The sequence below is a fragment of the Rutidosis leptorrhynchoides genome, chromosome 1, assembly GCF_046630445.1.
Source record: "Rutidosis leptorrhynchoides isolate AG116_Rl617_1_P2 chromosome 1, CSIRO_AGI_Rlap_v1, whole genome shotgun sequence".
NCBI classification, from domain to species: domain Eukaryota; kingdom Viridiplantae; phylum Streptophyta; class Magnoliopsida; order Asterales; family Asteraceae; genus Rutidosis; species Rutidosis leptorrhynchoides.
In genome coordinates, this window is record NC_092333.1 from 672,151,136 (window position 1) to 672,178,015 (window position 26,880).

General features: G+C 33.7%; 1 protein-coding gene across 1 annotated transcript; it reads left to right on the plus strand.

Moving 5' to 3' along the window:
• Window positions 1-1,010: 1,010 nt before the first annotated feature.
• Window positions 1,011-4,643, plus strand: LOC139885938 (WRKY transcription factor 6-like). Its single transcript, XM_071869686.1, has 6 exons — window positions 1,011-1,384; window positions 1,552-1,632; window positions 1,944-2,093; window positions 2,215-2,451; window positions 3,181-3,294; window positions 4,029-4,643. Exons 1-6 carry the CDS (start codon window positions 1,163-1,165, stop codon window positions 4,557-4,559), a joined length of 1,335 nt encoding a protein of 444 aa, XP_071725787.1. The 5' UTR covers window positions 1,011-1,162; the 3' UTR covers window positions 4,560-4,643.
• Window positions 4,644-26,880: the final 22,237 nt, after the last annotated feature.

Genomic DNA, 26,880 nt, shown 5'->3' on the forward strand with positions numbered 1-26,880 from the left:
AAATAATTCAAACATTATGAGACTCAGTTTAATAGACTTTGCTTATCGTGTCGAGATCATATAAGATTAAGTTTAAATTTGGTCGGAAATTCCCGGGTCATCACATAAAGGTTGTGGTCGAATTATGGAAAAGTAAAAAGTTTTGGGTGAATTTGTAAAGCTTATAAATGTTACTATTCATTTGGCCTTTATCTTTTAGATATATAGATATAATATATAGTTTATTACGGAGTATTATTTTTGGGTTCTTTCAAATTAATTGTTTATCTTGACAAATTATAAATAAAAATTTTAAATTTCTTTTAATATATTAAGTAAAAGTAAAAACTAGGTAAAATGTAAATCTTAAAATTGTAAAGTAAATAAAAAGTACATCAATATAATTGCACATAACTTCAAACAATTCATTATATTCTTTTCTAAATGGGTAAACATATAAGGTTTTCTATGTTCAAGATTATTTGGAGTAGTAAGATATTTTTACTCATATATAATTATATATACGCAAGTTAATTAATCGGGTTAGTTCGTGACCATTTCAGATTATTTCTCTAGCCACTCAAAATATGCAACTAGGGAAGCTTGAACGTTAGAGTTTTTTTCGAGGTTATCATGATTATAACCAGTAGACTCACATTTTTTAAATCACGTTTGGTTATTATTGGATTATATAATATAACAATTTTGCCAACGACAACCTTTTAATGGATGTCGTTAACGTGTATAAATTAATTGTACAATTTAAAAGTACGTATCGTTTTTAAGTTATTACGTTACCACTCATTACAACACTTTAATAATAATTAGAGAGTATACATTAGTCATCAAAATCCTTATAATTAGCACCTACTCAGCAATATATATTGTGTATACAAAGTCATGGAGACCATTAATTAGAGAGTCTTCATTAGGCAATGGTTATATATGGTTCCGTGGTGAAGAAGACACATGGACCTTGACGCACCATCTTACCTCACTTAACTCTGATTTTTTATTGTATATATTCGAAACTTCACTTAATTGATTTCTCATTTGGTCACAAGTCTTCGTCTTCCATATATGTCCACTCTAGTGAACTTCAAACCATAGACTAAATATCTATATATGCTTGTTTAAATCTTGATCACACCTACTCATTTTGATCATTTTTCGCTATATTCATATGTCGTTAATGGAAGCTAGATATGATAACATGGTTCTTAATTCATTCGATGGTCACAAGATTCCGATCACTCCCCATGAAAATAGTTCTTTGTTGATCAATGAAATGGATTTCTTTTCAAGAACTAGTACGAGTAGTTCGTTAAAGAATCCGTTAATTCTGAATGTAAAAGAAGAGAAACGACAAGATGAAGTTGATCAAGAACTTCAACTTCAGTTAAATGTAAGCTAGTTAAATGGTTCAATTACATGATTTTATATCTATATATAGCTTAGTCTTTTAAAAATATAATTTTAGTTTTAATTTTATGCAAGTGGTTTTAAATTTGTGTGATTACAAGCCTTTTTTAAAGCTTGATATTAAAAGACGGTTCTACGTATTATATGCAGGTTGGATCGAATCCTACTACGACAAACAAATCAAACTATAATGGTGCATCACCGCATGCAAATAACCAAAGTACTTTTAAGGTATGTACATAACGATCTAGTTAATTACTATATATGTTAAGACTTAGTTGATAGAAAACTCATAGTATTTCAATAGCTTCACGATCTTCTTTTTATCTATGTATAATTGTAACACCAAACGACTATTGCCTTAACGGTATCTGGCTTACCCTTTCAACCACGTACGAGGTTTTGTGTCCAAGTCATGAGAAATGACGATTGTATAAATTTTCGTGGATTAGTATTTTGTGCATATTCGGGAAACAAATGTAACAACCATATATGATTACTATGAAGAATCATCCTGACTCGTATGTTTCGTTGAATTGTAGCTCGCTACATTAAACCGCGAACTAGAAAAGATGAGGAGAGAAAACGAAAGTTTACGATCAATGGTTACTCAAGTTAAAGAAAAGTGCTTATATCTACAAAGACATATTCAAGAAAATATCATAACCCGTGAAACCAAAGACAATAATAAGGTAATAAGACTTTTCAAGTTTATTTGTTTATTTATTTATAATAATTACGAGTAATTAATTGTTACATTAACTATATAGAATAAAATCATATTCTTATTATGGTTCAATGTATTTCGATTAGATCGTTAATGTGGTGAAAGATGACGACACCCAACAAAGCTCGTTGGTTCCATTGGAATTCAAGAATCTGAATCACGTAACAAAGCTTGTTGTTGACGATAGCGTGAAGATTGATCGCTCAAGCGCACATAGCCCGGATAACAAGTTTGATTCACCAAAAGATGGTGATCGACGACTGGCTGACGCAACAATGAGAAGGGCACGTGTGTCGGTTCGAGCTAGGTCTGAAGCATCCATGGTTAGTAATATATACTTGTACATACATAACTACTTTTCGAACACACGTATAAGAACAAACATGTACAATGATTGTTGATTTCTATGTGTATATATAAACCAAATTATTGTAACGTACATAGAAATATAGTTACCTTTGAATTCAAACTGGTTATAATTTATCATGTATTGTTGAAGATTAAAATAAAGTACTCCGTAAACGCGTCTATAGGTGACAAATGAGAGTATTCGATGTCGAAATAGTCTTTAAGAAAAATTAATATTAGTAAACGTAGCAATATGTAAGCAAGATGGCTATATAAGTCTACCAAATTACTTTGACCAATATAGCAACAAATTGTCAAACTAAGATATATGGACTTAATTAAGTGATCCTATTGTTTTCACTTCATCTGTATCTTTCTTTCAGTCATAGTTTTTGATAAATATATCAAGTTTGTGAATTAAAAGATTATACTACTAACTCTTAATGCATAATTTTGGTAGTCTAATTGGAACCATAAAAGTATGTTACTAAGTGATCCTATTGAAAACTCTTAATTAAGTGATCCTATTGGAACATGTGATCACTAATCTTTCTTTTAACGTCGTATCCTCTTCAAGAAATAAAAGTTATAACTTTCATTCATAATTGACATCTAGGAAGAACTATGAATCTAATTGGAACAATAACAAAATTATATAATAGTGAGTGTGCCCTAATATTTGATGAATATGTAAATATATGTAGATATCAGATGGATGCCAATGGAGAAAATACGGGCAGAAAATGGCGAAAGGAAATCCATGTCCTCGAGCTTATTATCGTTGCACGATGGCAGTTGGTTGTCCAGTCCGAAAACAAGTATGTCTTATTTGTTGCTTAACCATTTACAGTTTGATATATACATTAATGAATCTATTTGATCACAAATATGAAAAACATGATTACGTACTCAAGTTAAATCTTTATACAAATACGATTTCAAAAGAATGCAAGTATATATAGTATATGATACTTTTTGAGTGTGTAAAATCTGTTGATAAAAAGTATGGAAGTAAATTAATTGTAGCGAATGCTTATGTATAGTAGGAGAATTTGAGTTATTACCACAATTTTCTTTAACCGAAAGGCTTCTTGCCCAGTGGTATTAGTATTAAGGACGCTCATTAACCTTGAGGTTATGAGTTCGAATCCCGTCAGGAAAATAACTATACTACTTTTGCGACTTGTTCAGTTATATATTATATATTGAGGTTGCGTAACGTCTGGCGTTCGAACCTCATGAGGGGTTTTACCAGTTAGCCGCGTTACCTTCTAGGTGTGGGTCCCATAGTTTCCTCCTGACACATTGCACATATATGATCGGATGAGTGGCTCCACTTATGGTGAACCCGTCAGTGACTCCCTATAACCGGTTAAAAATATTACCATCCTTTTTTGCAAATTTATAAGTGATAGTACTTTTATTGCAAATTTAGGTAACTTATATCCTTTCTAAGGTAGCTAGTACCTTTAACAAAATCACAAGTATATATCAATATGATGATGTAAAAGTTAAGGTGGCATACCAAAAATGTTATGCAACTCATGTGCAGGTACAGAGATGTGCAGAAGACCGAACAGTTTTAACAACGACATATGAAGGCAACCACAACCATCCATTACCACAAGCAGCCATGTCAATGGCGTCCACCACATCAGCCGCGGCCTCTATGCTACTCTCCGGTTCAATCTCAAGCACCGATCACTTCAACCACCACATTACATCAAATTCCTTATTTTCATCTTACCCTCATCAAAATCTAACCACCACATTATCAGCCACTGCTCCATTTCCTACAATCACATTAGACCTCACAAATCCTAATATTAATACAAATAGCCACAATCAACCACCTTTTCAGTTCCCTTTTTCAACAAACATATTACAACGTGCTAGTTCTAATATTTTTCATAATGGGACAAAGTTTTCGGAGGTTCAAAGCTCTCATGATCAAGAGTTGATGAGTGCAGCTACTGCGGCAGTTACGTCGGACCCAAATTTCATGGCGGCTTTAGTGGCTGCGATTGGGTCCATAATTGGTAATGGCCAACGTAACAATGAAGATGGCAGCAACGATAATTAGATTGATACGAAACTAGACGGGTACATATTGTACATTGTGATTTGTACATTTGTATATGTACATTAAGGTGTTGTTTGTTTTTTAGTCTGCAGATCTTATTTATGTCTTATATCTGCGCGCCCGTAGATGTTTTTACTGCAGACTGTTTGTTTTTCTGAAGACATAAGATAAAATAATGTCTTATTCTGTCTGCAACCTCGCAGGCTACTACAGACATGATTAAGTTATTTTGCAGACATTAAAACAATCAGTTTTCAATATTCATCATACAGACGACCATTAGGTCACATCTTCTTTACAAACGTAGTCCGCAGATCTTCAGACAATAACATCTTAAAAAACAAACAACACCTAAATGTGAAAAGAATAATTAACCGGTGTGGGCCTATATCATAAAATTACATTTTTTGGTGCAAGTTATCTTGTAATGTATTTGTGTGGTTTTTTAAGTAGCGCATATATGTTCGATAAGAACAAACAAACATTCAATTAAATGAGATATGAAGTTATTAACCTTGTATCAAATAATTACTAGTACGTGCTGCAATTTGTCGGTAGGTTAATTTAGGTGAATATTTGGTCCGAAATAACAGTTGGGTAGAAACTATATAGATAAGTATATTGTATCGCTTGATTCAAGGCCTTAATATAAAAGCCCATTAATTATCTATCGGTCAAAAATGGGCTGCTGAAAATCTGATTTGCATATTCACTCCATAAAATTTAGAAGCGAGATAAATATAGTAAAAAGGCAGGCCCAACTATAATGTATAGAAGGAAAAGAAAACGTGTCCAATTAATAGCAAACCAACCTTAAATGCTACGGAGTATCTATCTATCTATTTATCTATCTCTATAATTAATATTAAAATAAAATCCTATAATAATGGTGTCATTATTAGGCTAAATAATTTTGAATTAAAATTAAATTTTATTAATTAATTATTATTAAAATTAAAATTAAATCTTATTAATTAATTATTATTATTAAATCTTATTAATAATTATTTTAATTATTAAAAATAAATAATTTTGAGTTATTTTAATTAAATAATTTGAATTGAGTACAAGACGGTATAAAAGTTAGGCAGAAGGAAACCAATTCTAAATTTATATTTTAATATACACTTTTAAAATAAAATGACAACCAATATTATCTCTTATGATTGAATGTGGACTGTTAAATTTGCATTTTATGTGTTTGATGAAATGTTCAGCTGACAATTTTTTTTTTATTTTTGAAAAGCAACTATTTTTATTAGATATAACCAAATACAAAGGATTGGTAGCAGCCCATTTCCAGGCCCAAGCTACCACAATATACACGAATTTACAGTTTCAGATTCTACACTACAATTTTAATGTGCAGCACAATAGCAGATGCAGAGTTTGCATCAGAATAGGACTAAGAAACGAACGAATCCGGTTTTATTAGCCAAGTGTTCCAATCGATGTTCAAATTCTTTGCCTTACGCGAAATCCACTCAAAAGTATTAGCTTGAATCTCATTGAGCGCCACCGGAGCACTCCAACACTTTCTTTAAAAGACCATATTGTTTCGATTCTTCCAAATATAATATGATGTAAACCACACAACCGCTTGCCAAATATTATGGTTTCTTCGTAGTAATTCTTGAATATTAAAACTCAAAAAATTACCACGATTCCACCATTTATACACACGAATCCATACCTCTTGTGCATGCTTGAAAAAAATTAGAGTATGCTCCACCGACTCTAAGTCGTCATCATAAAGAGGGCATCGAACGCTATGTAAGTCGATTCCTCTTTTATCCAACTCAAGTCATACTGCAAGTCTCTTTTTTAAAGCACGCCACACAAAAATTTCAATCTTTTTTGGCACTAAATGATTACGAACAGTTACGTCATCAGTATTCGATAATGGGGTTAACAGCTTATCGTCTATAATTGATGATAGTTTTTAACTGTAAATCGCCCATTAATCATCCTTGTCAAATTCCACGACCATGAATCATCCTTGTCATCTATTAAATTAACCGAACCGATCAAGTTGCAAAGTTGTTGCAGTTCACCAAGAGTGCGACCATACGGGGGCCTGATCCACTCCCAGTTAGCTGCTACAGTAGCAGCTTGAGCAGCCCCTGGTCCTTCACCTGAAGCAGAGACTAAAAGCCGATCTCCAACCATTGCATTTGTATTTAACTCTAACCTGAATAACCTCGGGAAAAGCATACGAAGTGAATTGTTGCCAATCCAAAGGTCGTTCCAAAACGATGTCGAAGTTCCATTACCAACAGCCTTTTCAAATGAATTCTTGAAAGGAATTTGCAAGTCTTCAATTTGATAGCCTGCACGAATAATGTTATTCCACACACCTAATGTCGTTGTATGGGGAAGTCCATACTCCGACATAAGGTTACCAAGGGGACCATATATACTACGAATTACTTTCACCCACAGTGAGTTGGTTTCGGTTTTGAACCTCCACCACCATTTACTCAATAAAGCAAGGTTTTTACTTTTTAAGCTCCCAATATTAAGACCCCCCCCGCCCCATAAGGTTTAATGACATTATCCCATTTGACCCACGACATTTTTTATCCCGAGTTTTCCCCACCCCCCAAAAGAAATTGCGTCTTAAACTCTCAAGTATTTTGATGACACTCGATGGAGCACGGAAGAGTGAGAAGTAATACAAAGGTAGACTATTAAGAACCGATTTAATACGAACTAATCTACCACCAAATGACATCGATCGCATTTTCCATTCCGAGAGCATCTTTTTAAATTTATCCACAACCGGTTGCCATGCATTAGAATTACTCATTTTGGTGCCAATGGGGAGTCCGAGGTAAGTAAAGGGTAACTTCCCGGCTTGGCAACCCATACTATTCGCCAAAGAATTAACCTCAACGAAAGACACACCAACTCCATAAAGGCAACTTTTATGGAAGTTCACTTTGAGACCCGACGTTAATTCAAAACATTTGAGAATGTTAATGAGGCTATATGCATTCGATATACTCCATTCTCCGAAAAAAATTGTGTCATCCGCATATTGAAGATGCGAGACAACTACCTTTTCAACTCCAACTTCCACACCTTTAAATAATCCTTTCTCGACCACCGCCTTAGTAAGGATGTTTAAACCTTCCGCGGCTAATATGAAAAGAAAAGGTGATAACGGATCTCCTTGGCGCACCGCACACTCTTCTACCTAAATGAAATTCCCGAGTAGGAGAGCCATTCACTAGCACCGAAATAGACGCCGATTTGAGACATGCTAAGATCCATTTTCTCTACTTATCCCCGAAGCCCATACTACTCATTACTTCCAATAAGAAATCCCAATTGAGACAATCAAATGGCTTTTCAAAATCTACTTTAAAGATGATACCTTTCTTCTTCGAAGACTTTAGAAAATCAAGCGTCTCGTTTGCAACTAGCGCCCCATCCAGAATGAATCTTCCTTTCAATAAGGCCGATTGTTCAACACCTACAAGATCCAGCAAAACTTTTTTCAATCTGTTGGAAAGTATTTTTGCAATGATCTTGTAATAGCTACTAATTAAGCTAATTGGCCGGAAGTCACCAAGGCCCATGGGTGTGACGACCTGGAAATTTCCGATCAAATTTAAACTAAATCTTTATATAATTTCGACACGATAAGTAAAGTCTGTAATATTGAGTCTCTAAATTTTGAACTATTTCATGTCATCAATTACCCTTGAACTGTGCTCGTCGATTCAAGAACAATTAATTGTAAATAAATATGTATATATATTATACAAATATAACTATAAGTATATCTATAATAATTTTGAATTAATAAAGCATATTGTAATTATTTGAAATTTAAAATTTAAAATAATAACTGGAATAATTATGTTACTATTAATAATAACTGAAATATCGATCTCAATACAGAACAAAATATGTCGTAGGTCACTATCCAATTTTAAATTTTATTTCCTGGCTTCATTCATTATTCGATTCTTCCAGGACTATACACAAGAAGTTAAATTGGTGTCAGATACAGGAGGAGATATTAAATCGAAGTGTTTCTGTTTTATTATATTCGTTCCTCTAATTACATATATACATACGCATATTAAAAGCGTTAAGAGAACAAGATATAACCTTCTTCATATCAAACTCCACCATCAATCACAGCTGTCATCGTTTGCCATTTCTTATCCGAACAATACATCAAACGACCTAATAAAACTTACTGCTATACTCATTGATTTGCTATCTATTTCAACAAAACCACCATCGGTCACCACCATTATAACCCATCAAATAAATGCATAAACCACCACCTCAAAATCCTGTCCTATGTTCGATGATCAACAGAATCATAATCAGGTAAACCAACTACCACAAACATGTTCTATTACGGACTTAGCCACTACCATTTTTTTTTCCTATTTCGAATTCCTGCTGCAACTCGTATACCCACCATGAACACCAAGAACAACCATCCTCTTCTCTCTAACTCTCTCTCTCTCTCTCATAACCTTGAATCAACACCATGGCCGTTATATATTTTTTTTTCTCTTCTCTCTCGGTTAGTTTCTGCTTCAACCTTCGACCCATTGTAATCACCACCACTCGCCACACATATGCATACCACAACCTTCTTTCTACTATTTTTTTTTCTATCGACGCTGCATGCGTGCTTTCCTTTTGTTTCTGTTGGAAACTGAACGCAAGAAAGAAAGAGATTTATGATGGAGTCGATATTATCACAGTTATAGTTTTATCAATTTGATTGTTAAATATTGAATCAATCTTGAGACAAATCACGCATGTGGGATTAAAATACAATCATGAGGTCGACATTTACCAACCCTACCACATAACCTTATCACATCTGCACAGCTGTTATATTTTTTTTATCCGCTATCATGAATTCCCTTTCCTTTATAACCGACAACTTTCAAATAAATAAACCCCACATACATACATACATATTGTGTGTAGTTAAATGCTGTTGGATATGGGACGGTTTGGATTATTGAAATCTCATGGACCGAGATTTTGTTTCTGATTTCTGTTGGGCCACGTTCCCATTAAATTATGATGGAGTGGATGAATGAAAACAATTAATAATAAAAATATATGCTGTTAATGTTCCGTCCCCTAAATTCACGATAACAATAAATCCCACCTTGTATCCCACTTAGAATATTAAAAGGGATTGTGGAAGATAAGTGTATGCCTTAAGATTTTTTTTCTTTTCTTTTTCTGCCGATCGAGACTTAAAACAACCATTCAATCTTTTAAGTTGGGCTGAGATGTTGGGCTGGTTGGACTACTTATATATTGGGCTGTGTTTCATGGGCTTTGGCAAATTAAATCTGTGAAGGAGGTAGAAGAAAACGAAGCAGAAATTAGGGAGCAGGTTTTATAGTTTTCGGATGATATTCATTCAGAAAAACATAAATGGATCGATGGTTAGGTATTTGGTTGTTGAGCGAGAGGTCGGGGGTTCGAGCCCGGGTGTGGGAAGCTGTATTTTAAAAAAAAAAAAGCTTGTTGAGGTTCGTGAATCCGAGGCCAACCCTGCATTATTTCAATATAGTCATATGTATTTTTACTACAAAATACATTAGGTGAGTTTCATTTGCTCCCTTTTTAAATGCTTTTGCAATATATATTTTTGGGACTGAGAATACATGCGCTGCTTTATAAATGTTTTACGAAATAGACACAAGTAATCGAAACTACATTCTATGGTTAGATTATCGAAATCGAATATGCCCCTTTTAGCTTGGTAGCCTAAGAATTAGGGAACTGGCCCCTAATTGACGCGAATCCTAAAGGTAGATCTACGGGAACTAACAACCCCCATTCTGAAATTTGGAATGCTTTAGTACTTCGAGTTTATCATGTCCGATGGGTGTCCCGGAATGATGGGGATATTCTATATGCATCTTGTTAAGGTCGGTTACCAGGTGTTCACCATATGAATGATTTTTATCTCCATGCAGTTTGCGAAATGCCTGATACGAGATGTGTATTTATGAGAAATAAAAATCTTGTGGTCTATTAAAATGATTAAAATGATCATTTATGATAAATTAATGAACTCACCAACCTTTTGGTTGACACTTTAAAGCATGTTTATTCTCAGGTATGAAAGAAATCTTCCGCTGTGCATTTGCTCATTTTAGAGATATTACTTGGAGTCATTCATGACATATTTCAAAAGACGTTGCATTCGAGTCGTTGAGTTCATCAAGATTATTATTAAGTCAATTATAGTTGGATATATTATGGAATGATATGCATGCCGTCAACTTTCGATGAAATGAAAGTTTGTCTTTTAAAAACGAATGCAATATTTGTAAAATGTATCATATAGAGGTCAAGTACCTCGCGATGTAACCAAATGTAATGTATTCGTCCCGATGGATTAGGATGGGTCATTAGAATGGGATCCGTCTTCTTAGGAACTAGTGTGATAAAAGATGCATTACAACCTCGAAAGATTTCACCATTTTCCCAAAACCACGATATGGCTGCACCAAGATCCGCTTTTATGACCTCCCAATTTTTTTGAAGAATAACATGTTAAAACCGTCCGGCCCGGGTGCTTTATCACTACCACAATCTTTTATTGCCTCAAGTATTTCCTTTTCATCTACCGGTTTTTCCAGCTCCCCAGCCTTTTCTTGCGAGACAGATGGGTATGACATCTCCTCCATGCTCGGTCTATCCATCCGCTGACATTCAAAAATTCGAGAAAAGTGCTCGAAAGCTGCCTCTTTAATATCATGAGGTTCCTCATTCCAAATCCCATTTATCGATAAGCCCCTTATATTATTTCTATTGTACCTTTTGGGAATCAGTGAATGGAAGTACTTAGTGTTCTCGTCTCCTTCAAGTATCTAACGAACCCTAGCCTTTTGCTTAAGCATATTCGCTTTTACCTTTTCTTTTGCTAACCATTTTTGTCTCGACTCCTTCCACAGTTCTCTTTCATTATCTGCTAGCATACCACTTTCTGCTTTGATTTCGAGATTAAGAGCTAGATTTTTGAAAGCTTCAATTTCGCCATCAATCTGACCAAAAATCACATTACAGTTTACTTTTAAGGAGGCCTTAAGTCGTTTCAACTTGTTACGGAATAGGCAGTCCAGCCTCGGCCCTCTATTAATCGCCTCACTCCAGCTGACAAGTTTCTTAGTTCTCCGTGGTTCCACGGGTCATTAAACTAAATAACTTTAGCATTTACGTTCACTTAATACCTAAAACATATCATTAAACTGTTTCGTTTAAAAAAACCCGTGGTTCCATGGGTCATTTCACTAGTTAGATTTAATTGTATTTATATTTTATACATTATATGCAACCTTAAATATACTCAATAAATAAACACATAAACAGGAAAAACAATACACATACATTTTATACATTATAAGTAAAAAGAATAGTTTTCAGTCCGCTTAACTCTCCAGTCTCCACTGTGTATTATGATATTGTAAGTGTAGTGACCCGAACTTTTCCATGTTTATATATATATTAAATGAAATTGTTATTTACATGATTAAGTGTTTCTAACATGTTATGAAATCAAACTTGTTAAGACTTGATTAATTGAAATAGGTTTCATATAGACAATTGACCACCCAAGTTGACCGGTGATTCACGAACGTTTAAACTTGTAAAAACTATATGATGACATATATATGGTTATATATATAGTTAACATGATTTTATTATAAGTATGTATCTCATTAGGTATTTTAACAATGAGTTATATACATAAAAATGAGACTATTAATTTAAGAAACTCGAAAATGATATATATAACGATTATCGTTATAACAACGTCTTACTAGGTACATATGAATCATATTAAGATATTGATACACTTGGTTAATTATGTTTAATGATAAGTAAATATATTATTAAGTGTATTAACAATGAAATACATATGTAAAAATAAGACTACTAACTTAATGATTTCGAAACGAGACATATATGTAACGATTATCGTTGTAACGACATTTAACTGTATATATATCATACTCAGATATATTATATATCATAATATCATGATAATGTAACAATTTAACATCTCATTTGTTATAATAAATAATGGGTTAACAACATTCAACAAGATCGTTAACCTAAAGGTTTCAAAACAACATTTACATGTAACGACTAACGATGACTTAACGACTCAGTTAAAATGTATATACATGTAGTATTTTAATATGTATTCATACACTTTTGAAAGACTTCAAGACACTTATCAAAATACTTCTACTTAACAAAAATGCTTACAATTACATCCTCGTTCAGTTTCATCAACAATTCTACTCGTATGCACCTGTATTCATACTCGTACAATACACAGCTTTTAGATGTATGTACTATTGGTATATACACTCCAATGATCAGCTCTTAGCAGCCCATGTGAGTCACCTAACACATGTGGGAACCATCATTTGGCAAGTAGCATAAAATATCTCATAAAATTACAAAAATATGAGTAATCATTCATGACTTATTTACATGAAAACAAAATTACATATCCTTTATATCTAATCCATACACCAACGACCAAAAACACCTACAAACACTTTCATTCTTCAATTTTCTTCATCTAATTGATCTCTCTCAAGTTCTATCTTCAAGTTCTAAGTGTTCTTCATAAATTCCAAAAGTTCTAGTTTCATAAAATCAAGAATACTTCCAAGATTGCAAGTTTACTTCCAAGTTTTCTAAATCCATTCCAAGTAATCATCCAAGATCAAGAAACCTTTGTTAATTACAGTAGGTTATCTTTCTAATACAAGGTAATAATCATATTCAAACTTTAATTCAATTTCTATAACTATAACAATCTTATTTCGAGTGAAAATCTTACTTGAAATTGTTTTCGTGTCATGATTCTGCTTCAAGAACTTTCAAGCCATCCAAGGATCCTTTGAAGCTAGATCTATTTTTCTCATTTCCAGTAGGTTTATCTAAGGAACTTGAGGTAGTAATGATGTTCATAACATCATTCTATTCATACATATAAAGCTATCTTATTCGAAGGTTTAAACTTGTAATCACTAGAACATAGTTTAGTTAATTCTAAACTTGTTCGCAAATAAAAGTTAATCCTTCTAACTTGACTTTTAAAATCAACTAAACACATGTTCTATATCTATATGATATACTAACTTAATGATTTAAAACCTGGAAACACGAAAAACACTGTAAAACCGGATTTACGCTGTCGTAGTAACACCGCGGGCTGTTTTGGGTTAGTTAATTAAAAACTATGATAAACTTTGATTTAAAAGTTGTTATCCTGGGAAAATGATTTTTATTATGAACATGAAACTATATCCAAAAATCATGGTTAAACTAAAAGTGGAAGTATGTTTTCTAAAATGGTCATCTAGACGTCGTTCTTTCGACTGAAGTGACTACCTTTACAAAAATGACTTGTAACTTATTTTTACGACTATAAATCTATACTTTTTCTGTTTAGATTCATAAAATAGAGTTCAATATGAAACCATAGCAATTTGATTCACTCAAAACGGATTTAAAATGAAGAAGTTATGGGTAAAACAAGATTGGATAATTTTTCTCATTTTAGCTACGTGAAAATTGGTAACAAATCTATTCCAACCATAACTTAATCAACTTGTATTGTATATTATGTAATCTTGAGATACCATAGACACGTATACAATGTTTCGACCTATCATGTCGACACATCTATATATATTTCGGAACAACCATAGACACTCTATATGTGAATGTTGGAGTTAGCTATACAGGGTTGAGGTTGATTCCAAAATATATATAGTTTGAGTTGTGATCAATACTGAGATACGTATACACTGGATCGTGGATTGATTCAAGATAATATTTATCGATTTATTTCTGTACATCTAACTGTGGACAACTAGTTGTAGGTTACTAACGAGGACAGCTGACTTAATAAACTTAAAACATCAAAATATATTAAAAGTGTTGTAAATATATTTTGAACATACTTTGATATATATGTATATATTGTTATAGGTTTGTGAATCAACCAGTGGCCAAGTCTTACTTCCCGACGAAGTAAAACATACTTTGATATATATGTATATATTGTTATAGGTTTAGTACTTCGAAATATATATCATATCCGAAGGGTGTCCCGGAATGATGGGGATATTCTTATATATGCATCTTGTTAATGTCGGTTACCAGGTGTTCACCATATGAATGATTTTTATCTCTATGTATGGGATATGTATTGAAATATGAAATCTTGTGGTCTATTGTTACGATTTGATATATATAGGTTAAACCTATAACTCACCAATATTTTTGTTGACGTTTAAAGCATGTTTATTCTCAGGTGAATACTAAGAGCTTCCGCTGTTGCATACTAAAATAAGGAAAAGATTTGGAGTCCATGTTTGTATGATATTGTGTAAAAACTGCATTCAAGAAACTGATTTTGATGTAACATATTTGTATTGTAAACCATTATGTAATGGTCGTGTGTAAACAGGATATTTTAGATTATCATTATTTGATAATATACGTAAAGCTTTTTAAATCTTTATTTATGAAATAAAGGTTATGGTTTGTTTTAAAAATGAATGCAGTCTTTGAAAAACGTCTTATATAGAGGTCAAAACCTCGCAACGAAATCAATTAATATGGAACGTTTTTAATCAATAAGAACGGGACATTTCAGTTGGTATCCGAGCGTTGGTCTTAGAGAACCAGAAAATTTGCATTAGTGTGTCTTATCGAGTTTGTTAGGATGCATTAGTGAGTCTGGACTTCGACCGTGTTTTCTTTAAAAATGATTGCTTAACATTTTTGTTGGAAACTATATATTATTAACATGTATATATTATGTGATATATTAATCTCTTAACATGTTTGATATTGTGTGATAGATGTCTACCTCTAGCACAAATCTCATTGACTCACCTAATAATAACGAAGAGTCGAATATATATTGGACTGATTCACAAGTTCCCGAAGAAAAACCGGAAGAAGAATCAGAACCGGAAGAGGAGGAACCGGAGGAGGAAATAGAACCGGTGGGGGAAATAATAAAACGGTTAAGTAAAAGAAAATCCTCACACAACCGACCAAGGTTAATTATGATCAATGGTGTTTCCGCCAAGGAAGCAAAATATTGGGAGGATTACCAATTCTCCGATGAATCGGATTCCGACGAGAATTCTGATGATGTTATGGAAATTACCCCAACTGAATTTAAAAAGGCAAAAGAAAATAATAAGGGAAAGGGCATAAAAATAGAGAAATCTAATTCCAACCCCGATGAACTTTATATGTATCGTCAACCCCCGAAGCCCTTAAGTTGTAACAATGACCCGGGAACCTCTAAACCACCAGGTTTTTCTAAACCGTTGTGGAAAACGACAGCTCGTATTAGGGGAACATCATATATCCCTAGAAACTTGGCAAAATGAACCAAAACCGAAGAAGAAGAAACGAGCGAGTCGGAATAAGATAGTTGTATTCGTGTGGTGTAATATATGTAATATAGTGTGCTTATGCTTTATGATATATGTAAAAATTGCTTGTATTAATAAGTATTTTTTTTATGAATCTAACTCTTGTCTATTTTACAGTATAAAAATACAAAATGGATAGACAACCCAATATTTTAAGAGACCTACCCGGAGACATGATTGATGAAATCTTGTCTAGAGTCGGTCAGAATTCTTCGGCACAACTATTTACGGCGAAATCAGTTTGTAAGACATTCGAAGAACGTTCCAAGAATGTGTTGGTTTATAAGAGACTTTCGTTTGAAAGATGGGGGATATCACATTGGGAAACCCATAAGTTACGATGTGTTTACTTTGACGCATATATTGCGGGGAACCCAAATGCTATTTTACGCAACGGGTTAAGAAATTATTTTGACTCAATGTATCCGAATATAGGACTTCATGATTTAGAAAAAGCGGCTAACATGCAACATAAAGAAGCATGCTATGCTTATGGGTTAGTAATGTTCGCTTCTCACCAAAGTGAGAAAAAGAACTTCGGGCTACAACTATTAAACAAAACGTTCCCACAAGTGACGGAGTCGATAATTGGGGTAAGAAATGAGGTTTTTAGGTTATTACGAGACTGTTGGTCATTACGTAACCCTCGTCCCTTTGACGACGTTACAACATGCTGTCTTATCAACGGCCATAACGGTTATGTTCCACAAGACCAAGGATGGGAAGTAGTCCTAGTAAAACCAAAATGCATGACTTGTTTCTGGACGTATGAATTACGTGTCTTTATTGCCTTTGCTGAACGACTTGTGTACTAGCTAGAATTATCTTCACAACTATCTTGTATCAAAGTTATTGTGTGCTATATTTCATGCTTTATGTAAAATAAGCGGTATTGTAAGTTTGTAAAATATTGTATAAAAATTTGAACGCGAAATATTATTATAATCAGTTTTTCATATAGAATTGTAGTAGTTGAATTGTATATTAGCTACTAAGTATGAACTTAACGGGCAGGTACTACCTGAATTTAAACTTATAAAACGCTAATATGAAGAAAAAGCTTTTATAAATGAGTTCATATTATGCTACGAAATACTATTAACTACTCTTAATATTCTGTATGATTAACTTGTTCCATTTGACTAATTTGAAGGAAATGGCACCAACTACTCGACACACTTTGAATATGAGCGAAGAGGAATTTCGTACCTTTCTTGCTTCAAACATAGCCACAGTATAGGCTGCGCTACATACCAACAATAACCTTAGATCTAGCAGTATAGGAAATCGTGTAGGATGCACCTACAAAGAATTCACTGCCTGCAAACCTTTGGAATTTGATGGAACCGAAGGACCGATCGAATTGAAACGGTGGACCGAGAAGGTCGAATCGGTGTTTGCCATAAGTAAGTGTACTGAAGAGGACAAAGTGAAGTACGCTACGCATACCTTCACAGGTTCTGCGTTAACATGGTGGAATACCTATCTAGAGCAAGTGGGACAAGATGATGCGTACGCACTACCGTGGTCAGCATTCAAGCACTTGATGAACGAGAAGTACCATCCCAGAACCGAGGTCAATAAGCTCAATACAGAACTTAGAGGGTTACGAACCCAAGGATTTGATATTACCACGTACGAAAGACGATTCACAGAATTGTGCCTATTGTGTCCGGGAGCGTTCGAAGATGAGGAAGAGAAGATCGACGCGTTTGTGAAAGGATTACCGGAAAGAATCCAAGAAGATATAAGTTCACACGAGCTCGCCTCCATACAACAGGCATGTAGAATGGCTCACAAACTTGTGAACCAGATTGAGGAAAGAATTAAAGAACAGATGGCTGAAGAGGCCAATGTGAAGCAAGTCAAAAGAAAGTGGGAGGAAAACGGTGATAAGAATCACCAATACAACAACAACAGCAATTACAATAATAATCGCAACAATTATCCCAACAATCACAACATCAATCGCAACTACAACAAACGGCCCAACAACAACAACAACAACAACAACAACAACAACAATAACAACAACAACAACTACAACAATCATCCCAACAACAATAATAACCGCAACAACAACAACAATCAGAAGCAGCTATGCCAAAGGTGTGAAAAGTATCATTCGGGGTTCTGCACCCAATTTTGCAACAAGTGTAAAAGAAATGGTCATAGCGCGGTGAAGTGTGAGGTCTACGGACCAGGGATTAACAGAACGAAAGGAACAAATGGTGTCGGAACGAGTAATGGCGGAGCAAGTAGTGTCGGAGCAAGTTATGCCAATGTAGTTTGTTATAAATGTGGAAAACTGGGCCACATTATTAGAAATTGCCCGAACCAGGAGAACATGAATGGACAAGGCCGCGGAAGAGTTTTCAATATTAATGCGGCAGAGGCACAGAAAAACCCAGAGCTTGTTACGAGTACGTTTCTTATTGACAATAAATCTGCTTACGTTTTATTTGATTCGGGTGCGGATAGAAGCTATATGAGTAGAGATTTTTGTGCTAAATTAAGTTGTCCATTGACGCCGTTGGATAGTAAATTTTTACTCGAATTAGCAAACGGTAAATTAAATTCAGCAGATAATATATGCCGGAATCGAGAAATTAAACTGGGTAGCGAAATATTTAAGATTTATTTGATACCAGTAGAGTTAGGGAGTTTTGATGTAATAGTTGGCATGGACTGGCTGAAGAAGGTGAAAGCAGAGATCGTATGTTATAAAAATGCAATTCGCATTGTACGAGAAGAAGGAGAACCCTTAATGGTGTACGGAGAAAAGGGCAACATGAAGCTACATCTTATTAGTAATTTGAAGGCACAAAAACTAATAAGAAAAGGTTGCTATGCTGTTCTAGCACACGTTAAGAAAGTACAAACTGAAGAAAAGAGCATCAATGATGTTCCCGTCGCAAAAGAATTTCCCGATGTATTTCCGAAAGAATTACCGGGACTACCTCCACATCGATCTGTTGAATTTCAAATAGATCTTGTACCAGGAGCTGCACCAATAGCTCGTGCTCCTTATAGACTCGCACCCAGCGAGATGAAAGAACTGTAAAGCCAACTGCAAGAACTATTAGAACGTGGTTTCATTCGACCAAGCCATCACCATGGGGAGCTCCTGTTTTGTTTGTCAAGAAGAAGGATGGTACATTTAGGTTGTGTATTGACTACAGAGAGTTGAACAAACTTACCATCAAAAACCATTATCCACTGCCGAGAATTGATGACTTATTTGATCAACTACAAGGCTCGTCGGTTTATTCGAAGATCGATTTACGTTCTGGATATCATCAAATGCGAGTAAAGGAGGATGATATTCCAAAAACTGCTTTTGGGACGCGTTATGGTCATTACGAGTTTATGGTTATGCCGTTTGGATTGACTAACGCACCAGCTGTGTTCATGGACCTTATGAACCGAGTGTGTGGGCCATATCTTGACAAGTTTGTCATTGTTTTCATCGATGACATACTTATTTACTCAAAGAATGATCAAGAGCATGAAGAACATTTGAGAAAAGTGCTAGAAGTATTGAGGAAAGAAAAACTGTACGCTAAGTTTTCAAAGTGTGCATTTTGGTTGGAAGAAGTTCAATTCCTTGGTCACATAGTGAACAAAGAAGGTATCCAGGTGGACCCAGCAAAGATCAAAACCGTTGAAAAGTGGGAAACCCCAAAAACTCCGAAGCATATACGTCAATTTTTAGGATTGGCTGGTTACTACAGAAGATTCATCCAGGATTTCTCCAAAATAGCAAAACCTTTGACTGCATTAACACATAAAGGGAAGAAATTTGAATGGAAGGATGAACAAGAGAAGGCGTTTCAATTATTGAAGAAAAAGCTAACTACGGCACCTATATTGTCATTGCCTGAAGGGAATGATGATTTTGTGATTTATTGTGACGCATCAAAGCAAGGTCTCGGTTGTGTATTAATGCAACGAATGAAGGTGATTGCTTATGCGTCTAGACAATTGAAGATTCACGAGCAAAATTATACGACGCATGATTTGGAATTAGGCGCGGTTGTTTTTGCATTAAAGACTTGGAGGCACTACTTATATGGGGTCAAAAGTATTATATATACCGACCACAAAAGTCTTCAACACATATTTAATCAGAAACAACTGAATATGAGGCAGCGTAGGTGGATTGAATTGTTGAATGATTACGACTTTGAGATTCATTACCACCCGGGGAAGGCAAATGTGGTAGCCGACGCCTTGAGTAGAAAGGACAGAGAACCCATTCGAGTAAAATCTATGAATATAATGATTCACACTAACCTTACTACTCAAATAAAGGAGGCGCAACAAGGAGTTTTAAAAGAGGGAAATTTAAAGGATGAAATACCCAAAGGATCGGAGAAGCATATTAATATTCGGGAAGACGGAACCCAGTATAGGGCTGAAAGAATTTGGGTACCAAAATTTGGAGATATGAGAGAAATGATACTTAGAGAAGCTCATAAAACCAGATACTCAATACATCCTGAAACGGGGAAGATGTACAAGGATCTTAAGAAACATTTTTGGTGGCCAGGTATGAAAATCGATATTGCTAAATATGTAGGAGAATGTTTGACGTGTTCTAAGGTCAAAGCTGAACGTCAGAAACCATCAGGTCTACTACAACAACCTGAAATCCCGGAATGGAAATGGGAAAACATTACCATGGATTTCATTACTAAATTGCCAAGGACTGCAAGTGGTTATGATACTATTTGGGTAATAGTTGATCGTCTCACCAAGTCAGCACACTTCCTGTCAATAAGAGAAGATGACAAGATGGAGAAGTTAGCACGATTGTATTTGAAGGAAGTCATCTCCAGACATGGAATACCAATCTCTATTATCTCTGATAGGGATGGCAGATTTATTTCAAGATTCTGGCAGACATTACAGCAAGTATTGGGAACTCGTCTAGACATGAGTACTGCCTATCATCCACAAACTGATGGGCAGAGCGAAAGGATGATACAAACGCTTGAAGACATGCTACGAGCTTGTGTTATTGATTTCGGAAATAGTTGGGATCGACATCTACCGTTAGCAGAATTTTCCTACAACAACAGCTACCATTCAAGCATTGAGATGGCGCCGTTTGAAGCACTTTATGGTAGAAAGTTCAGGTCTCCGATTTGTTGGAGTGAAGTGGAGGATAGACAGATTACGGGTTCGGAGATAATACAAGAAACTACCGAGAAAATCATCCAAATTCAACAAAGATTGAAAACCACCCAGAGTCGACAAAAGAGCTACGCGGACAGTAAAAGAAAAGATATAGAGTTTGAAATTGGAGAAATGGTCATGCTTAAGGTTTCACCTTGGAAAGGCGTTGTTCGATTTGGTAAACGGGGGAAACTAAATCCAAGGTACATTGGACCATTCAAGATTATAGATCGTGTCGGACCAGTAGCTTACCAACTGGAGCTACCTCAACAACTCGCGGCTGTACATAACACTTTTTACGTCTCAAATTTGAAGAAATGTTTTGCAAAAGAAGATCTCACTATTCCGTTGGACGAAATCCAAATCAATGCAAAACTTCAATTCATTGAAGAACCCGTCGAAATAATGGATCGTGAGGTTAAGAGACTTAAACAAAACAAGATACCGATTGTTAAGGTTCGATGGAATGCTCGTAGAGGACCCGAGTTCACCTGGGAGCGTGAAGATCAGATGAAGAAGAAATACCCGCATTTATTTCTAGAAGATACGTCAACACCTCCAACTGCTTAAAATTTCGGGATGAAATTTATTTAACGGGTAGGTACTGTAGTGACCCGAACTTTTTCATGTTTTTATATATATTAAATGAAATTGTTATTTACATGATTAAGTGTTTCCAACATGTTAAGCAATCAAACTTGTTAAGACTTGATTAATTGAAATAGGTTTCATATAGACAATTGACCACCCAAGTTGACCGGTGATTCACGAACGTTAAAACTTGTAAAAACTATACGATGACATATATATGGTTATATATATAGTTAACATGATTTAATTATAAGTATGTATCTCATTAGGTATTTTAACAATGAGTTATATACATAAAAATGAGACTATTAATTTAAGAAACTCGAAAACGATATATATAACGATTATCGTTATAACAACATCTTACTAGGTACATATGAATCATATTAAGATATTGATACACTTAGTTAATTATGTTAAATGATAAGTAAATATATTATTAAGTGTATTAACAATGAAATACATATGTAAAAATAAGACTACTAACTTAATGATTTCGAAACGAGACATATATGTAACGATTATCGTTGTAACGACATTTAACTGTATATATATCATGCTAAGATATATTATATATCATAATATCATGATAATATAACAATTTAACATCTCATTTGTTATAATAAATAATGGGTTAACAACATTCAACAAGATCGTTAACCTAAAGGTTTCAAAACAACATTTTCATGTAACGACTAACGATGACTTAACGACTCAGTTAATATGTATATACATGTAGTGTTTTAATATGTATTCATACACTTTTGAAAGACTTCAAGACACTTATCAAAATACTTCTACTTAACAAAAATGCTTACAATTACATCCTCGTTCAGTTTCATCAACAATTCTACTCGTATGCACCCGTATTCGTACTCGTACAATACACAGCTTTTAGATGTATGTACTATTGGTATATACACTCCAATGATCAGCTCTTAGCAGCCCATGTGAGTCACCTAACACATGTGGGAACCATCATTTGGCAACTAGCATAAAATATCTCATAAAATTACAAAAATATGAGTAATCATTCATGACTTATTTACATGAAAACAAAATTACATATCCTTTATATCTAATCCATACACCAACGACCAAAAACACCTACAAACACTTTCATTCTTCAATTTTCTTCATCTAATTGATCTCTCTCAAGTTTTGTCTTCAAGTTCTAAGTGTTCTTCATAAATTCCAAAAGTTCTAGTTTCATAAAATCAAGAATACTTCCAAGATTGCAAGTTTACTTCCAAGTTTTCTAAATCCATTCCAAGTAATCATCCAAGATCAAGAAACCTTTGTTACTTACAGTAGGTTATCTTTCTAATACAAGGTAATAATCATATTCAAACTTTAATTCAATTTCTATAACTATAACAATCTTATTTCGAGTGGAAATCTTACTTGAAATTGTTTTCGTGTCATGATTCTGCTTCAAGAACTTTCACGCCATCCAAGGATCCTTTGAAGCTAGATCTATTTTTCTCATTTCCAGTAGGTTTATCCAAGGAACTTGAGGTAGTAAGGATGTTCATAACATCATTCTATTCATACATATAAAGCTATCTTATTCGAAGGTTTAAATTTGTAATCACTAGAACATAGTTTAGTTAATTCTAAACTTGTTCGCAAATAAAAGTTAATCCTTATAACTTGACTTTTAAAATCAACTAAACACATGTTCTATATCTATATGATATGCTAACTTAATGATTTAAAACCCGGAAACACGAAAAACACCGTAAAACCGGATTTACGCCGTCGTAGTAACACCGCGGGCTGTTTTGGGTTAGTTAATTAAAAACTATGATAAACTTTGATTTAAAAGTTGTTATTCTGGGAAAATGATTTTTATTATGAACATGAAACTATATCCAAAAATTATGGTTAAACTCAAAGTGGAAGTATGTTTTCTAAAATGGTCATCTAGACGTCGTTCTTTCGACTGAAATGACTACCTTTACAAAAATGACTTGTAACTTATTTTTCTGACGATAAATCTATACTTTTTTTGTTTAGATTCATAAAATAGAGTTCAATATGAAACCATAGCAATTTGATTCACTCAAAACGGATTTAAAATGAAGAAGTTATGGGTAAAACAAGATTGGATAATTTTTCTCATTTTAGCTACGTGAAAATTGGTAATAAATCTATTCCAACCATAACTTAATCAACTTGTATTGTATGTTATGTAATCTTGAGATACCATAGACACGTATACAATGTTTCGACCTATCATGTCGACACATCTATATATATTTCGGAACAACCATAGACACTCTATATGTGAATGTTGGAGTTAGCTATACAAGGTTGAGGTTGATTCCAAAATATATATAGTTTGAGTTGTGATCAATACTGAGATACGTATACACTGGGTCGTGGATTGATTCAAGATAATATTTATCGATTTATTTCTGTACATCTAACTGTGGACAACTAGTTGTAGGTTACTAACGAGGACAGCTGACTTAATAAACTTAAAACATCAAAATATATTAAAAGTGTTGTAAATATATTTTGAACATACTTTGATATATATGTATATATTGTTATAGGTTTGTGAATCAACCAGTGGCCAAGTCTTACTTCCCGACGAAGTAAAAATCTGTGAAAGTGAGTTATAGTCCCACTTTTAAAATCTAATATTTTTGGGATGAGAATACATGCAGGTTTTATAAATGATTTACAAAATAGACACAAGTACGTGAAACTACATTCTATGGTTGAATTATCGAAATCGAATATGCCCCTTTTTATTAAGTCTGGCAATCTAAGAATTAGGGAACAGACACCCTAATTGTCGCGAATCCTAAAGATAGATCTATTGGGCCTAACAAACCCCATCCAAAGTACCGGATGCTTTAGTACTTCGAAATATATATCATATCCGAAGGGTGTCCCGGAATGATGGGGATATTCTTATATATGCATCTTGTTAATGTCGGTTACCAGGTGTTCACCATATGAATGATTTTTATCTCTATGTATGGGATATGTATTGAAATATGAAATCTTGTGGTCTATTGTTACGATTTGATATATATAGGTTAAACCTATAACTCACCAACATTTTTGTTGACGTTTAAAGCATGTTTATTCTCAGGTGAATACTAAGAGCTTCCGCTGTTGCATACTAAAATAAGGAAAAGATTTGGAGTCCATGTTTGTATGATATTGTGTAAAAACTGCATTCAAGAAACTGATTTTGATGTAACATATTTGTATTGTAAACCATTATGTAATGGTCGTGTGTAAACAGGATATTTTAGATTATCATTATTTGATAATATACGTAAAGCTTTTTAAACCTTTATTTATGAAATAAAGGTTATGGTTTGTTTTAAAAATGAATGCAGTCTTTGAAAAACGTCTCATATAGAGGTCAAAACCTCGCAACGAAATCAATTAATATGGAACATTTTTAATCAATAAGAACGGGACATTTCAGTATGGATGGACGCTCATCTTAACTTCAGAATACTCTCTACTCATCTCCCATGAATTACAATAATGGAGTCGTCTTGAACTTATTGAATCACCTGACATTAATATTAAAAGACGGCTATTTAGGGTTTCTTAGAAAGACAATACTCCGTACAATTAACGAATAATATATGTACATCATACATATATACATACATGGTTGCAAGTTTTTCATACAATTGGGAAGAGGAATAAAATAACAGGTCTTCAAGTATGGCCATGTAATTATTTATTACATAGAAAACATAAATAGTTTTTTAAATTTAATAACTATTTTTTGCATTCTTTCTCATTAGTAGTCACTGGATCTATACTTTGGGTTTGAGGCCATTTTTGTATTATTTTATTAATCATATATTAAAATTTTAGAACAAGCAAAGAGATTATGCGCATTACTGCAGAAAAATCTTTTACAACATACATGATTTCAGTATATATGTTATCCATTATTTTAACAGGTTAAAATTATAAGACATTTATCAACGATTGTCACGAAACAATATGTTTCACATCTGAGTATCTTTGAAAATATCTGGTATATATTACATGAAATGTAAAAAAAAAAAAGTTTTAAGGTCACAAGAAATAAACGCATTAATAAATAGTTTTGTAATATAAAATAAACATTGAGTAAGTAATTTATAATTATAATACGTAATATGACAATTGTTATAAACTTTTTATTAGATGAAAGTTAAAAAAATAGATAAAATTAGGCTAAAAAATAAAGTATTTTAAATAACTGTCCGTTTAATATTAAATTATTTATAAGGAAAAAAACAAACAAAAATGGTAAATTAAAACAACGACAACTATACTTGTACCCTTAGGTCAAAAATAGTTCCAACGAACGATTCACAGTTCAAGACGACAATATTTCATGTGAGAGTTATTACATAAGAGCAATAGGTGAGTGTGACACTTGTCAATGTGATGAGATGTTAGGTCTTGTTTACTATTGGTTAAACTTAATACTTTTTGTGTAGTTAAACCAAAATGAATTCTTGTGATTCTTGATGTTATTTTATCATTTTCTCAATTAAGTCTTTTTTTGCAAAAAATATAATAACATATAATGAATCTTAATCAAACGGTCCCGTCAACAGAGTAAGGACATACTTTACTAATAAACAACAATATGTCTAACTTACCAACACTAGAAATCCTAAAAATCAAATGCACTGAAACAGAAAATAAAGACAACAACAGGAACAAACACAAACAGGAACATGTACACAAACAACCGGTGGTATCCAATCGAAAAACAGTCCACACCAGTTGAAAAACATATCCAACCTTCTTTATGGAACCAAAAATACGACCAAATCCCTAGTAAGAGAACGTCACCAAGGGACTCTTTAAACAAAGCCCCAAGGAAGAGCACCAACAGTATTCCATCCAAAAAATCTCCATCGAAAAGAATCGTCGAAACCAACTAGAACGGAGAACATTTATCGTCTTTTTTTTATTTATCTTCTTTTTTATTCACCATGAAAAAGAGTAAGTTGACCTAGTGATGTGTGCGAGGTGTAGTACGAAATACTATTATTTTTATTGCGAAATACTATTAA

Bases quoted from the DNA above. Each gene is read 5' to 3' on its own strand.
- LOC139885938 (XM_071869686.1), top strand. From the start codon at position 1,163: ATGTCGTTAATGGAAGCTAGATATGATAACATGGTTCTTAATTCATTC. The intron at 2,452-3,180 runs GTTAGTAATATA...AAATATATGTAG, and splicing joins CTAGGTCTGAAGCATCCATG to ATATCAGATGGATGCCAATG. The intron at 3,295-4,028 runs GTATGTCTTATT...ACTCATGTGCAG, and splicing joins GTTGTCCAGTCCGAAAACAA to GTACAGAGATGTGCAGAAGA.